Source organism: Glycine soja, chromosome 16 (genome assembly GCF_004193775.1).
Source record: "Glycine soja cultivar W05 chromosome 16, ASM419377v2, whole genome shotgun sequence".
NCBI classification, from domain to species: Eukaryota; Viridiplantae; Streptophyta; class Magnoliopsida; order Fabales; family Fabaceae; genus Glycine; species Glycine soja.
The window spans coordinates 30668799-30686236 of NC_041017.1; the positions used below are offsets into that span (position 1 = coordinate 30668799).

The window sequence follows — 17438 nt, forward strand, 5'->3', positions numbered from 1 at the left end:
CCTTCCATCACCAAGTGTGTGTTTGCGTACGAGTTGAGGAGAACACAACTAGTGCTAAAAAAAAAAAAAAAGCCACCCTCACGTAGCTTTTGGTTTTATGCATTTGGACATGTGATTTCTCCGTTCAACGGGATTTCAATGCGTTTCAAAACATACCCTAACTAAACAAATACAAACAAGATAGCTATAGGCTCAGGCGTTGGTTATTTCCAGCAACAATTGTACATGGTAGCTCTTCATATATCACTTTCTGTATGAACAAAGAATAGTGAATTCTGTTTATTAATTACTTAGGATTGGTCAAACATAATTAACTGCCTTGGATGAGTTAGTACGATTCAGAGAGAAAAACGAAAGCAGAATCCTGGTGCCAATCATACACCAAAATGGTTATATCCTACAACTACAAAAGAGAAAAGGAAAACATTAATGACCTTTGCCATTCAAATAATAGGTGTTCCACCCAAAATAAGTATATATGTCACTGAACTACATGTCCTAACAAGCTATTTGTTGAAGGTGAGCTAGTTCCACTTAACCAACTATCATGCACAGACACAGGAGAGCTGTCCTTCACCTCCTCAATTGATTGCAAAAAAACATCAGTCTTGTGGGGAACAATCAATGTCTCACTCCCAAGTCCTGCAGCTCTCTCAAAACTAACACCTCTAAGTGAATTAACACTTCCATTTCGAGGCGATGAACACACGGACCCAACCGAAGAAGCCATGCATATGGTTTCCTCCATGGTCGCCCACCCACTGCGCCTGATAAGATCTAGCTCCTCAGCCACTTCAATCATGGTAGGCCTCATGTCACTATGAAAAGCAAGGCATCTAAATGCAAGCTCAGCCACCTTGTTAATAGAATAGAGCGTCCAAGCATCCCTATGTGGCTCAAGGAAGGGATCTATGATGTCATCTATGCAACCCTTCTTGATCCTATCAACAGCAAGTGCAGCCAAGTTGATTTCACTCTGAGGCCGTGCGAAATCAACCACTTTCATGGCTGTTATTATCTCTACCAAAACCACTCCAAAACTGTAGACGTCACTTTTATCAGAAAGGTGGAAGTTCTGGTGGTATTGAGGATCAACATAGCCCGGGGTCCCTTGTGGGGCGGTCGAAATATGTGATGTTTCTGACATGCCAAGCCTAGAAAGCCCAAAATCTGCCACTTTTGATTGAAAATTATAATCCAAGAGTATGTTGCTGGATTTTATGTCTCTATGATAAATTGGATGATCATTTGCGGAATGGAGATATGCTATAGCATTAGCGGTTTCAGTAGCAATGGTGAGTCTTATTGTCCATGGAAGTACTCCACCCCTCTCTCTTTGCAAATGTTGAGATAGTGTTCCATTTGGCATGTACTCATAAACAAGTATCTGCTCTCCCCCTTCTATGCAGCAACCTAAGAGGCGCACTAAATTCGGGTGACTCACCGAAGAAAGGAGCTTGATCTCATTCATAACTTGGTCAACACTGTTGGTGTCTCTATACTTAATCTTTTTTATAGCAACACACTCATCATTGTGAAGGTGTCCAGCATAAACTGTGCCAAAAGCCCCAGTTCCCAGCCTATGTTTTTCAGAGAAAAAACTGGTGGCTCTCTCTATTTCTTTGTAGGGATATAGAGGAACAGTGGAGTCTCCTGCAGCTTCGCGTAATAGGCGCTTTACTGTCACTTGTTTTCTCAGCCAAGAGGACTGACGCCTATTAAAGTAACATACAAGAAACAGAGCAGCCACAAGGATACCTCCAAATATGATCCCTGCAAACAATTATGCAGCATTTGTTCAAATTCTACTTGACATTTTTTCATGAACAATGAAGAAGAAGAGTATAACTGAATCAATTATGTATCCGGATAATGGGAGCAGATAAGTAATTGAATCAAGAAAAACACAAAAACTACTTGTACTTAGTCTTATAAATTGAAATTAGTGATTTACTTTTCATTCAGTTTTCTCCAACTGTTGTTTATTTTAGTATTATCTTTTAATAAATCTACCAGTACACTAATTAACAAGAAACTTTGAGGGGATAATGATTTCTGTATAAAATCCATTTATCAGGTAATCATTGAATAAGAAGTCTATGAACTATGCTATATACAATATATTAGCAGAAGTTGGTAGGGGTTTACCTCCAACAAGGACACCAATTTTGACTGCTTTCCTACATCCGCCAGACCACAGTGTTGAAGCTTTGCATTCAGAAACTGATGAGAAGGCAAAAACGAAAAAAAGGGATTAGGAAAATGACAATATTAAATACATAGAAGCTTACTTCTCCAAGGAAATCAAATAGTTAGTACTACAGTTATTACACGATGCAGCTGATATTTTTACACATGATTTTATTCCAGACACCAAAACTTACACCTAAACTAAAACATTATGGCATTACTCTGGTCTGAACAACAAAGTCGGTGAGTTCAATAATGTTCCTTATTGATTGAGTCAAAGTAGATGTTTACTTAGTTTTAGTTTTCCGAGGACTCGTATCACACTCAATTTCTAGTGTCTGCAAAACATAAAATGATAAGCAACATGTGTCGGTTGGTGATGTCCTTAACTTAGAAGTTACAACTTGATATTAGGTTCATTTCCTAATTCTCCACATGATAATTTACCACTAATCTCTCCCCATTGACCACTTATAATATAGAATAAAAAAATTCAAATCCATCCTACCAGACATGGGATTTGCCTATATTGATCCATAAACCCAAAGGTACCACCAGAAAATGTTGACTTTTGAAGGATTCTTTATTTGTCAAGTTACCCTTATTCAAAACAAGAACATATCAAGCCAAGCATTGAAAAGTTCCAATTTTTCCATATTCTCTGCGAAATTAAGGGTGACCAATCACCCATTAACTTCAAAACTTTCTCAATAACCAATTACCCCACTCTCCAGAGAATCAAGAACATCATGATCAATATTAGATTTGGCCCACAAGAATCAAAATAGTGAACCTTATGCTTAAATCGACACACCATTCACACTCCTAACAAATCAAATCTCGCCATTATGGACTTGGTAAAAGCACACCATTATCTTTAAAAGATTCCCCCACTTAAAAAACTCAACCCAAAATTCCCGATGCACAATCCCCACATTAGTATGATATATACTCAAACAACCTGGTTCCCCTAAGCATAAAGCCGCAACCAGATGTCAAACACCACTTGGTCATCATTCAACAATCATAATCACCGTCCATAATAATAATAATAATAATAATAATAATAATAATAATAATAATAATAATAATAATAATCATTTTCACAATAATTACTTAATAAAAAGTAAACAATACATAGACTTCCTTTCTTAAACAATAATTTAGACATTATTCACCATTTACCTTATTACAATTATTCCCATAACCAGGATAAAGTTAAATACATCTACAATCAATTTCTGCACTATTAACCAATCAGACATTTTTCTTAATATAACTTTTAAAATAATTATTATAAAAATTTGCAAATTTTATCACAAATGACAATGTGAAAAGACAAACTAACCTCTCCGGCAACCATCGCCGGCTCTGAATCCGTCTCCGATGAAACCTTCATCGCAGCGGCACCGGAAGCCTCGTTTTCCACCATCAGTATTCACCTCCGTGCAGGACGCATTGTTGGAGCAACTACAGTTTCCTTGAAGCCACCACCCCAATTCAACCATCTGAAATTGGAGCGAGAGCTCCTTCACTTTACTCCTATCAAAAGCAAGAGCAGAGAACAAGAATCTACACCCAACTCGCTCCCAATCACTGTGCGTGAGAACATCATCTTCCCTCGAGCCATTACTCTTACTCTTCTGCAACTGCGTGAAGCAACTAAGATCTTCACACCCCTCCACATCTTTGCGGCCGCCAGCGAAACTCGATGTGGGGATAACACAGCCATCGAGCTTGGGCTTGCAGCTCTGCACAAGAAAGGTGTTGTTCCACGTGGGAGCAAAGTTGTCTCTGAAGAGAGGGTCAATGAAACTCACGCTGCGGTTGCACTGCACCGGAAGACTAACGAAGATGCCATCAGAGGTCACGCTCTGAACCTCTAACTCGCCAATTTCAGCTTTGTTCTCTTTGCTGCAATTTAGTTTCACTTCGCAATCAGAAGAGAAGCCAAAAGGGTATTGCAGGGAATGTTCTCCACAGCTACGCTCGCAATTGTTGTTACTTCTGGCGCTCGTTGAACAGAAAAAACAGAACATGAAGATAAAGAAAGTGAGGACCATAGCGAACTTTGTGTTGTAGTGAAACATTTTCTGGAGATTTGAGGGAACAGTGTTATAAATTGTAATCATCACCCTTCTGCGGAAAATAAAGAGATACAGTTAGTACTTTTTTTTTGGTTAGTTTGTTGTCATCATGAGGGATCAAACTGGTCTTCTCGTTCTCTTTTTTTCATAACTACCCAACCAATCTTATATCTTCATAAAGTTAGTAGTACCATGAAGTATCTATCTTTTTTTCTGGTGAAATTGGAAAAAAAGTGTATAAGTATGTGGTTGACTTTGTGGACTAAATGGAAATTAAGTCTTGTGAACGAGGCGGTTGGGGAGCCATCTATCTCAATAAATGCTTGCAGGAAATAAATAAAGGTTTTCAATGGAAAATAAGAGAGAAGAAAATTGAAAGAGTGATGTTGATATGCATGAATATGCATATACTACTACTACTACTACTACCTGGTGATAGCTTTAGCTTCAGGGCTGGGTAACGTTTGGAGAATTAATGGGTGTGGCAGTGGCAGGAGTTACTCACCAAACCAAACAACTCGAAGATCGAGCTTCAACATCAATGAAATGTCATGTACTATAAGAAATAAAACAGAGTTGTCTATGGATGTTGTTTGTAAAGAAGAAAACTATGGAATGAAAGAAAAGCATGGTATAAAAGACAGGGAGCGTTTGGTTATGAATCAATGAGGGAGATTTTCTGAGAAGGTTCTTATGGTTCACAGAGACACGCTTGTAATTGTTCTGTGGCGGCTAAGATCACAGACTTGTTATGGAACCGTAACGTAAAGTAAAATACATGTCCTCATTTTACGGTTCTTTTTTGCTGAATGACGAATATGGCCTTTGTTGAATTTTCTTCGGCACAGAAAAGCCCCTGCTCTTCACGATAAATTGCCTCTGTGCCGCTGTGTTTGGGGCAACAGGATGGATAGAATAGAAAGGATTTTTGGATTATTTGATTTGAAAGAAATTGGAGTGAATTGGAAGGAATAAATAGAATTCTTTCCATCTTGTTTGATTTGCAACGAAAACAAAGAAGAAAGAAAAAAAAATAATGAATTTTCTGTAATAAAGGTTATTTACAAGATTAAGTTTATTATGTATAGACAAGCGCATTGTATTTGTTTTAACATCTTCACATAGGTATTATTGTATTAGGAAAACTTTTGATTTTCTCTGATTGCGGGATATGTTGTATCATTTTGGGTTTAATATAATTTACATTTTTTCAAAAAAAAAAAATTATAGATTATAAGACTAAACTATCCTAACAAATAAATTGATTGTCCAATCATAAAAATTGATTCTTAATTATGGAAGAAAATTATGTAAACTGAGAATACTTGATTTCAGTTGAACCACACTCAATTATGTTGAATGCATGAGATAAATCAAGACAAATAGGGAAAAGAATTGACCGTAATATCTCACAATTGATTATTAAAATGTTTAAGCGAGGGTTTAAAGGCACCTAAAAGTATGTTTGAGACAAAAGTGACGAAAATATATTTTATTTGAAAGGACATTCAACTCACAGGAATTTTCATCCAAACAAGCATTTTTCTTGTAAAAGTTTAGATCAAGACTCTCCACGACCTAAAAAAACAATTTTTTACACAAACTAATTGAAGCTTTAAACCATTAACTTGGCATCAAAGATAATCAACAATCAAGCATAAAAAGGCAACATGTAATCTCTATAGCATCTAAAAATCGATTCCGTGCATACTTACGTGTGCCTTTGATCGACGCAAATCCAACGAAGGTGGGAATAAATCTATAGTTCTGTAGTGGTTGAGAGACAAAGACTCGTCTTAGGACCGAAAGGAATAATGAAATGAAAGAGTTGATTTGAGCATTTATTTTATAATCTCTTCTTCTTCTTGTATCAGAATTTCATCATATTTTTTCCTTTTTGGCATGAAAAGTTTCGATGTGAAATTTACCAATTTTAAGTTTTTTCGAGACGTTTTCTATTTATTGAATAAGCTCAATTTTAAATTTTTTCTTTATTTTTTTTTTCTCTCCTCTCAACTTGTTTAACATTCACTTGATAACCTATTCTCTCTTAGTAGGTCTTATTCTCTCTCCTATAGTCTTAGAGTTTCATCCCGTTTCTTTTCCTTCTAGGCGTGAAAATGTTTTGATGTGGAACCTATAAACAAATTCTTTTGAAACATTTCATACTCATTAAATGAGCTCAATTTCAATTTTTTTATTCTTCTCTCCTCTCAAATTGCTTAACATTCATTTGATAACGTATTCTCTCTCCTTAAGTATCATAATTTTGCCCCCATTTTCTCCTTCTCAGCATGAAAAAGTTTTGATGTGAGACTTACATACTTTAAGTTTTTTCAAGACATTTCCTACTCATTAAATGAGCTTAATTACAAATTATTTCTTTATTTATTTTCTCTCCTCTCAACTTGTCTAGCATTCACTTGATAATCTATTCTCTCTTCTCATGTCTCGGAATCTTATCCCCATTTTTCCCTTCTTAGCATGAATTTTTTTTTATGTGAAGCCTACCAACTTTAAGTTTCTTTTGATATGTTTCTTAATCATTAAATGAGCTCAATTTCAAATTTTAGCTTTATTTCTTTTCTCTCCTCTCAATGTGTCTATCATTTTCATTGTATCAAATAAAGTAATAATGTTTGACACTATTTGGATAAGCATCTCTAACAGAAATTAATCATTGATAAAGGAAATGTTTCACATCAATAACATTGTTACAAAAGAAAAAATGGTATGAGGATGTAATCCTATAGTGTGTGATTTTAAAACTTGTGTTGAGCTCCTTCTAAATTCACTAAGAGTCTTTCCAATGCTAATTGTATAAGCAATTTATTTTATGTCATTTAATTGTACTAATTCAACCAACTTTCTCTCTAGTGAGAGTTTCTATTAACAACTGCTTAATTCACAAATATCCTCCATCTCTCTTTAGTATATCAAATTCTCTCTCTTATTCTCTCATATACTCAAGATTGCATATAGGAATTTTGGAGTCTTAGGTAATTTTTTTAAAAAAGACTCAGAAAATAAATGTGTTTTATGAATGATAACAATTTTTTAAGAGCACGTGCTGCATTAAAATTGAATTAATTTTTCAATTTTTTCTTTAAAAAACTATAAACCAAATTCATACTTTTATATTTCACATTTTCTATTACTAAAAGTACAAGAAAAAAAAGAAACAACAATCAAGAAATATAAAATAATTTTTCAAAGTAAATAAAAAATAATGAAATGATAGAACCCGAAAAATGAAAACAATTGCATGTCCATATTATCTCTTGCAAGTCTATAATGATTTGATATAACCTTTGAAAATTCACTTCAAGTCTTCAAAATAATATTCAAATGAGAAGAAAAAAAGAGATAAAATAAGAGAACTCAAAAAAATTTAAGTGATAATAAGAAAATTTTAGAATATATATAAATAATAAAATAATGGTTAAGTTTTGGAATTTTGAGATGATTAAATTAAACGCGGCACTGTAACCTTTAAATAATAAAGGCAATAATATTTTAATAATAAAAAATGCAACAACAATAAAACCTAAAAGCTAGACCTTGTAAGTTGAAAACATAACTCCCACTTACCATACCCAAACGACACTGTAGCCTCGTTAGGCCTTAATTATTGAAACTCCTTATCAAGCCAATTGTCATCATCTATTATATATATATATATATATATATATATATATATATATATATATATATATATATATATATATATATATATATATAAAAGGTTAAAAAAATATGAGACCTAATTTGTGTGGCCTAACTGGCCGTGTCTTGTGCACGGCTTTGATTATACTTCATATAAATCATGAGCAACATCAAATAGTTGTTTATATAAATAATTCTCTTTAAATTTAAAATTATATTTGACACATTAAAATAAAATTTTAATATTTTGAGAAATTAATTTTTAATTTTTTAGTATATTATATCTTAGATCCATACAAAATTACGTTTTTAACTTTTAAGGATGGTATCAATGAAAAAATGATGACTGTCTATGTTTGTTTGAACAAAAAACTAGTTTTTGAATAACACGAATAATCCGGTAGTGTGTGGGAGGGGTCAAATTTCAGTAGTTAAAAGCCATTGATCATCATTAACCTACAAGTGATAAAAGAAGGGATAGTGATACTTGTATATGTATAATAATTTTTACAATTAATTTATAAGAAAGATAAAATAAATAAATAAATAAAATATATAATGTGGCAAGCAAAATAGAAGATAGTAAATTATAAATACGCAACCAAAGTTGTCATCATCGGTGGACAACGACAAAGAGACCAAATTTCGGTAATCAATAACCACGGTAGTGATTGATTAACAACAAGAACAAAGAGGAAATAATAATAATAATAACAATAATAAAAAAGTACAGTGTAATAGTCATCCAATTGCAATTAAATGAATGAATAAACCGCGTAAAGATACTGGAAATTTTTTTAAGTTTAAAGAAGAAAAAAAAGTAAGGGAAACAAAAGTTGGGACACAAACACTTTTTAGATGGTGACAGCTTGTGGGCCATGGATGAAAAATTGGAATTGTCGTATACTCTTTTAAATTCCACTAGTAGTTGTATCAAATCTTTGAATTGATTGTAGTGGCCAACAAGGAGCTTTAAAAGGTTATTAAAGGAAACTGCAACTAAGGAGGGATTTTTTTTTTAATGTGTATGAAAATAAAACAATCACAGAAAGATTTAATGTAATAAGGAGGGATTGGTTCATAACTACATATATTAATTAGTGTGAGAGATTTACCATAGAGCGTGAACACATGCAATGAACAGATAAATTTGTAGGGAAAGATTTTTTGTGTATATAAAAAATTAAATTGATAATTTTTATATTATTAAAAAGATTTAATATTAATTCAAATTTCTTCAATATGAAACTTGCTCATAATTAAAAAATAATAAAATATGCTTATTTCAATACAACTATAAATTTAAAATTGACAATGTTGCTTTTCTTTTTTTTTAAGTTAAATATGTGAGATTCATTAAATAGAAGAAAAAAAGAACTATGATCAATCAAATGATTAGACACAAGTGATTAATGTGTTAAAGTTAAGGTTGAATCACTTAGATAATGTCCGAATTTGATCCTTAACGAAAATAATTTTTTGTTAGACTTTACTTATTTCTCGTCTGAATTTTGAATTAATCAAGGTTTCTTTCCTATGATAAATATGAGGTTTAAGACAAAAAAAAGGGGCCTATGAACTTTTGCAAAACATGATTTATCTTTTGCCATCAAGGTTTAAGTTGAATCAAGCTTCTTTTTGGTAGATTGCCTCATAATTGTTTGTAACTTTTGTGATTCTCAACCAAAACCAAATCTCTTGCTTGACCATCATCGATAATTGGATTGGTTGAGACATTTAGCCAAGAAGAACATAGATGTGTATCCTCATCATTTGTAAAGTATATCTTTCTTTTCTTCTTTTTCAAATTCTCTCCTCCTCCATCTAGTGTGATACTTTCTAGCATAATTTTGGTAGAAAATTGTGAAATTATGTTTCAACTTCATCAATGGAAGGAGATTGTGTACCACTATAAGCATTGGCTGGCATACAAAACACACAGGAGGTGTTTGGTGGAATTGAAGAAAAAGTTTAAGAACTTTTGAGAATTTTCGGTTGAGATGGATTTACTATTTTGCATGAAATTCATTGGTGGTGGTTGCAATGGGAAAAAAATGAGGAGGATTTTAAGAATTTTCGATTGACAAAGGTATTGGGTTATTTTGCAAATAATTAAATATGCTTGCCAATATTGTTGATTCATGTTCATTAGGCAATAAAAAAAAGTTAACCTAAAACTAGGTTTGGAAAATTTGGATTGAGAATGAGAGAATGACACTCAAAAAGGAAGGAGAATGAAAAAATGGTGTAAAATATATCATGACCAATGGGTGAATTTATAAAATTTAAAATACCTAATTTTATAGTTTTTAAATTTGATTAGACAAGATTGCTTGACAAAAATCACAACTACATTGGTCTAATTTTACAATAGCCAACATTATAATTTTTGTAACAAACTTTCAAATTGCAGCTGGTTATTGCATACAGTCATTCCTGATGCCTAATTGGCAATGTGCAATGGTAAGATGTTACTTGCACAAAAAAAGGAAACCAATTACTAGTCCCTTTCCTTTCCTCCCAATCTCAAATCCTAAAACTCAGAGAACCTCTTCTCTTTCTCTCCTCACACCGCTCCCCTTCCCTTTCCTTGGATGCTTTTCTTCACAACCCACACTCATCCATGGTCGCTCCTCCTCACGACCCATAGTCATGACCCACACTTGTCCACCATGGTCGCACCTCCTCCGATCTCGCCGTTGTCTTCACCGAAGTGGACTCCTTCAGTGCTCAAGGTCGAGATCTTTACTACCTGGGTGACATCTTCAGTGCTCAAGGTTAGGGTAGCCATGGTCAAGATCTTGAGAAAAAGGACATAGATTAGCACTTGAAAGCGATGATCACCTCTCAGACCAACAAATTGTGTTGCCTCTTTGCTTCCCTTTGAAATCAATTAGGGAAAGAGACATTAAAAAAATTATTTTTTTTAAAAAGAACAGTTCTTGAAAATTCTTCCTCTAAAACCTAACCCCTGGCCTCGAGAACTTAGGACATGTCTAGTGATAGATCGGTGAAGAGAAATTATTTTACTCAAGAATTCTCATTAAAGATGCTTTAATCATCATCATCAACATTAAGTTTGGTCCATCATGTAATTGTTTTATTTTGGTACATTAAGTTTTAAAAGTTTTATTATGATCTTTTATGTTTTCAAAATGTATATCGTTTTTGTCCTTTTTTTTTCAATTTTCAGTTAGAAACATTAGTATTCTATTAATTTTAAATTTTAAAAAAAATCAAAATAATGCAATTTGAAAACACAAAAGACCAGAATGAAACTTTTAAAACTTAATGCACCAAAGCAAAACAACTACAAAAAATAATGGACCAAAAGTGACATTAAACCTTTTAAAATAATTAATTTTACATAGGAATGATTAAAAGCCGCCACTATTTTTATTTTATTTTTTTAAAAAATAAACAGGTAAAAAAAATTAACATCTCCTCCAACCACTTTCAGTCTTGAAAAAGGTAAAAAAATACAATACCATATAGATTGAATGGTGTTAACACATAATCTCGATGGGATCATCTTTATTAATGCATGTCATGCTACCGGTGGCCGCCATGATGAGATGATTGTTGTCATTAGGTGAGGTGGCAATTTGGGTTGTGTAGAGAGGTTGTGACAAAGATAAAAGTAGGGATGAGACATCGGTCTTTTTGGGTCAGCAACAAGAGATGAATTGACCAAAGGAGAAAGAGTTCTTTGAAGAAGAAAAAAAAAATAAGAAGAAGATAATAATAATAATATTATGTGAGTGAAGGTTGTTGTTATTTGTGGTTTCAAATTCATATTCTATTCATTTACTTAGTGATTTTTTTATTTTTTAAATAAAAAAGATAGTGTCGATTTTTAGTGGTCATTATATTAACTTAATTATTTTAAAATTGAAAACACTAACAGACACTTAGGTTGCTAACGAAAAATTGAAAAATGACTAAAATGATATATTTTAAAAATATAAAGGATCAAAATGAAACTATTAAAATATAATCTACTAAAACGAAACAATTGAAAAACATAATGCGACAAAAATAATATTAAACCATTTTAAATTTAAAAGTTAACAAAATATGAACATTTTTATCAAAAAATTGACAAAAAGGACCAAAATGATACATTTTGAAACTATAAAATACTAGAATAAAAATTTTAATACTTAATATAGGGAAACAAAACAACTACAAAATATAATATACCAAAAATAACGTTAAACATTTAGTTTAACAGGTTATATGGTGATTGTTGCTCAATAAATTTTGCTTATATCATAAGCTTATTTTAAGTTTTTATTTTATTTTCTATATATTTATTTTAATTAGTTTTCTGTTAAAATTCATTTTCATATAATTTTATATTACAATTTAATTCTATATTATTAAAAAAATAATTATAATTCATTTTAAAATGTTTAATTTTTAAAAATATTATTATGATACACTACTAAATAAGAGAGTAAATCTTTACCATAATAGATAAAATTAATAATTGAGAATTTATATAGAAAAAGTATTAATGGAGCATTAACAATGCATAATTGATTAGATGAGTTGTTTATTTTAATTTTGTGGACTTATAATTTTACATAAATTTAAGTATTCTACACGAAAATTTACTCCAATGTTAAAGTTGTTAAAAATGAGTGATTAACATAATTTCACATATACCACAATCATTGAAAAATGTTATTTTTGTTATAAATTTGTTAAGCAATATGTTTATATAAACAATATTATATCACTTGCTCTAGTGTTAAGCAATATTACTTATACTTAAACAAGTCAAATAATCATTCCATCGGAGATGTTATTAGAGTGTTTGGAAATGTTTATATAGAATATTATAAAAAAAATTGTCATTACTAAAAAAAACAGATGTTAGGCATTACAACTATTTCCAGTTTTATAAAAAAATTATAGAAATTAAATTGTTAGTATATATATTAATTTGTGTGTTTATATCAATAATATAATTATTTATATTAATTGTATAATATACCAACACTATAGTAATATATTAAGATTCTATATCTTTTTTTATCAGTCAATTCCATATTTAGAGATATATGTTCCTAATATGCATTAATTATGTTATTACAAGCTCACGAACCAATTTATTTTCCATTAAATAATGTCTACACCAAAACCCGACACTTAACTTTTGGTAGTATATAACATTTTTTGAAACTTGGTTGAACTTTTTTTTTTTTTTTTTGACAGAATCTTAGTGAACTTATTATATCATTCACACTTAAATTGGAAGTTGAAAAGAAGATTTTTACGCATATGAAAATGACTAATATTTTATATATTATTTTTAATCTATTTCAATAAATTCCATATCACAAGTATAATTATGGAAATAAACTTTCTAAATTAAATACTTATATCATAAACTCTATAAGAAACTTTTGTTAAATACTAAATCTTTCCTTGTTTTTTTAAGTTGAAAATAAAAAAACATGACGAGCTACAGTACTCAACTACTATTTCAATAATTTGATACACCAAATTAGTGACTAAGATCTTCTTTTAAGATTAACACGAAGAATAGGTACTGTATGAGGAAAACGCCCCGAAGCAGACGCCAAATTTCATGATAATGATTTTTTATTTGAAAAAGTAAAACAAAAAAAAAAGTAGGAACATGTTGGTGATGGTGATGGTCAACCAATAAATTATAAAATGGTTTGACTAGAAAACACAAGATGGAGTGAGTGGGATATGTGCTGTGAGGTCACAAACTTAGTATATCAATAATATAAATTTATGAAAGGCTAGGCGTAGGACAGCATATGCATCTTCAAGTGGACAAGTTAAAGGCACACAGTATTTTATGGTTGCTTTTTAGAAAGAAAAAAAGAAGTATTTTATCATTGCCAAATTAAGTTGTTGGGTTGCAATTTGGATTGTGATGATGAAAGTGTATCCCTTCCCAGTCCAACACATTCTGGTTGAACCTAAATGCTATGTTATGTTCCCAAGTCAATTCAATTTATGTAGTACTACATATGTATTGATTTGGATTTGGATAATTACAGGAAACAAACAATGTTTAGGTAACCTAACATAAATATAATATGTCACTTAACCAAACTTGGCTGTGTTCTCAAGGCATTAATATCAATGATTGCTACCACAATTGGGGAGGGAAAACCTTTCTAAAAGGTTGAGAAAAATCGCAGCAATACTAATTATTTATCAGACAAGAGCAGGAGGAATATAAGAGTCTGGCCTGGCTTCAATTGTTTTTCTGAAGTTATACACGTGTTGTATAAATTAATGTTAGCTTATTTTTTTAATATTAATAGTTAAAAATATTTTTATTATTTTAATTTGATTTCCAGTTCTGAGACTTTATTAATTTGACTGTGTAATTGTTTTTCAATATAATTATAAACATAAAAAAATCACAATTAAATTCTGTTTATTTTGTTATTAAAAAAGTTAGTTTGTTTTATCTAACCGTGTGGTCTAGTTGTCGGTCAACAACATACATTAAACTTGTAAAAAAGAGATATAGGATTGATACTAATATAATACAATTTTTTTTAGAGAAACAAAAAGTTAACACAAAACACAAAAACATATGAAAATGTATTAGAATTTTACTTAAAAGTCAAAGGTTACAAAACAGAGGTTATAAAGAAAAGTTTTTTATTATTTATTTTCTGTTATTTGTTGAATATAAGGTTTAAATCCATCCTTCTTTCAATTTGAAAGAAAAACCTGTTTATGGTTGAAGTAAGTTAAGAAAAATTACATCAATTATTTTCAAACAAGAATAAATTATTAAGATTTTTTTGGTATGTGTATCCAAGAGGTATATAGGACTTTTTTCTTGGTATTCAACTAATTTTCTTCCACCTAGTCTAGGTATTGCTATTGGCACTACTTATGTGGGTGCCTTTTAGACATATTCCAAAAGGATTCCATAGATAGAAACAAAAAAGAAATATATTTTGGTTGCCTAAATGGGTGAGAAACAATAAAATATAATAAAAATATGATTTTGTTGTAATTTTTTCACGTCCATATAGACAACAAAATCTTGTTTTCATTGATGAATTGGGGGTGAAAAAAATAATAAAAATATGATTCTATTGTATATTGTATAACAACGAAATCATATTTTCATTGTTCTCTCCCCAATCCTTCCTTGCAACCCTCTTCTATCAAACCAAAACATCCCCAACCCCCAACCCTTTCCTCCCCTCCTTGCCGCAACCCCTCCTGCCCCCTCCCAAACTAGATCACCATCCCAAACCCCTAAAAAAAATTGCAACAAAATGCAAAAATGATGGTGAAGGGGAGTCACACTTGTAGTGATGGAGTGCGTGGATGATATGATGCTCACAAAGCCTCGAAGGGAAAGGGTGGCGCGAGGGGATGGGTGGTGTAGAGGAGGGAGGCACGATCTGGGGTGGCATGAGGGAGGGTGGCAACACATGTGTTCTGGATCTAGACTGGGTGACGGAGACAGTTTTGAATTTAAGGAGAAAGGAAATGGGGGTGTGGGGATTGATGAATGGGCAAAAGAGAAATGATAACAATACAATCCAAAGGGAAAATAGGCCCAAGAGGGTGCAGAAGACACCAACATATTCCTTGCTCGACAGCACTATCACAATTATAACAAATTAGCATGTTTTCACTATTCTGTTATTTGTAATTCTGTTATCATTATCTTTTTCTGTTATGGGTCATAAGTGTCAAGCCTTATCAATTGTGTATGATCACTATAAATATACCATGGAAAGAAAATAAGAACCAGAGAAGAATTATCAAATATAGGTTAGTGTAATTAGTTAATCCTCTGTTCCTATCAAGAAATTTTCCTTGGTAGTACCAATAAGAAGGATTTTTAGTAGAAATAGTAGCTAACCTTACTATGTCAATTTTTAATTTTTTAAAAAAGTAGTATCTCTACTAAGCAATTTCATATTTAAGTTGGAGATTTAATTCCAAATCTTGATTAAGAGACCCAAATACTTATAAGAGACCTGGCCATGGGGGGAGAACTAAGATCTTTGAAATTAACAATGATTTGCTTGATCAAGTTGTAACCAATACAATTAGTTCAGTTAACTTTCTAAAATTTTAACTGAAAAAAGCAATTGAATCATAAACTAATGGAAGTTCATTATGAATCCACCTTAAGCCGTCACTCTTCACATCCAATTTGTACGTCATTTTCTTGTTTTTCATTGATTGGCCCACCAACCAAAATCAACCTTTTACTCAGTCTTGCGAAGAAAACCAATGTACCCTTCAGAAAAATTGTTCGCCACGTCCAATGTCAATGTGCCCCTCTTGAATTACTTGCGTTGGCTTTGTGTGCACTTTTTCTTAGTTTTTCTCTGCCTTTTCTTCTTGGCATTGTTAGAATAGACAGATGCGTGTCTCTCCATTCCACAATCACTGCGTATTCATGCATTGCAAGTCCATCATATTATCATGGCAATTCATAAGAAACCTTCTAATTGTGACGGGTCAATTACTTTAGGCTCTTGTTTCTTATCTTTTTCTTTGGATTTGGATTATTCCAATTGGATCTTCTTTATGACGTGTGTGTATATACTTATTTATTTGCATGCATACATAATTACATACACACTGTACAATTGCCCTCAAAATGGTTTGGTTGAAACCACTATCACTATGATTGCCACAGTGTAGTAGAATAACATCATCACACATTTAATAAGACGCAGAGAAATTAACAAGGATTCAACATAGAAAATGAGCGTTAGGGACCGTGTCTCGTAAGCCGAAGATATTTTCAATGGCCACAACGACTTGTAGTCCACACTTGTAAAAGATCAAAGGAGTTACACCTTTTTTTCTTTTATTCTTTTTACACACTTTATTTTGGCATATTTTCATATTATGGTCTTGATTCTACTTCGTTGGAGTGCAATAAGATTATTCCTCCACAACTTATATGTAAATACGTAGCTATTTTAAAAATTGTATTTTTTTTTCTTCCAAAAACATAATAAAACAGCACCGGAGTACCCATTAACGTACCGTGAGGTTTTTTTTTTTATCCAGCCGTAAGACAACAAAGTAGTTAATAATGTGTGTAGATATGATTAATTTGTGTCAATGAATGTAATTATATATAAGAGGAGGAGTGTTAATAATACATTTTTTAATTTACTCTAAAATTGATTTAAAATTATTAATGCTTGTTAACATTAACTACTAAAGTTATATTCAACAACATATTTTAATTAATTTTTAATTTTTTTACTAATTAAAAAATTTATTTGGCTGTTCGGTAAACAAACTTTTTTTAATAGTTTCTAACATTTTTTCGAAACACTAATTGAAGTAATATTTTTTAAAACGTTAACTTCTAACTTATAACTTTTTATATTTTTTTTCTTTTTTATTCTCAATATATTTATCTAATTTTCTAGTTATCCTTTTTAAGTAAATCATGATTTTATTATTTTTTATTTTTTTATATTTTTTAACTACTTCAAC

The 17438-nt window shown here is 31.4% G+C and overlaps 1 protein-coding gene across 1 annotated transcript; it reads right to left on the minus strand.

The window, feature by feature from the left end:
* Window positions 1-255: 255 nt before the first annotated feature.
* Window positions 256-5183, minus strand: LOC114390575 (wall-associated receptor kinase-like 14). Its single transcript, XM_028351355.1, has 4 exons — window positions 4707-5183; window positions 3539-4329; window positions 2149-2223; window positions 256-1773 (listed from the first exon to the last, which is right to left on the minus strand). The coding sequence occupies exons 2-4, from the start codon at window positions 4320-4322 to the stop codon at window positions 482-484; spliced, it is 2151 nt and encodes a 716-aa protein (XP_028207156.1). The 5' UTR covers window positions 4323-4329; window positions 4707-5183; the 3' UTR covers window positions 256-481.
* Between the last annotated feature and the right edge of the window lie 12255 nt (window positions 5184-17438).

What these genes read in the sequence shown, in the direction of transcription:
- LOC114390575 (XM_028351355.1), bottom strand. Translation starts at nt 4,322, where the DNA reads ATGATTACAATTTATAACACTGTTCCCTCAAATCTCCAGAAAATGTTT. An exon ending in CGGCGATGGTTGCCGGAGAG is followed by an intron (nt 2,224 to 3,538) that starts GTTAGTTTGTCT and finishes CCTTCTCATCAG; the next exon opens with TTTCTGAATGCAAAGCTTCA. An exon ending in AATTGGTGTCCTTGTTGGAG is followed by an intron (nt 1,774 to 2,148) that starts GTAAACCCCTAC and finishes AATTGTTTGCAG; the next exon opens with GGATCATATTTGGAGGTATC.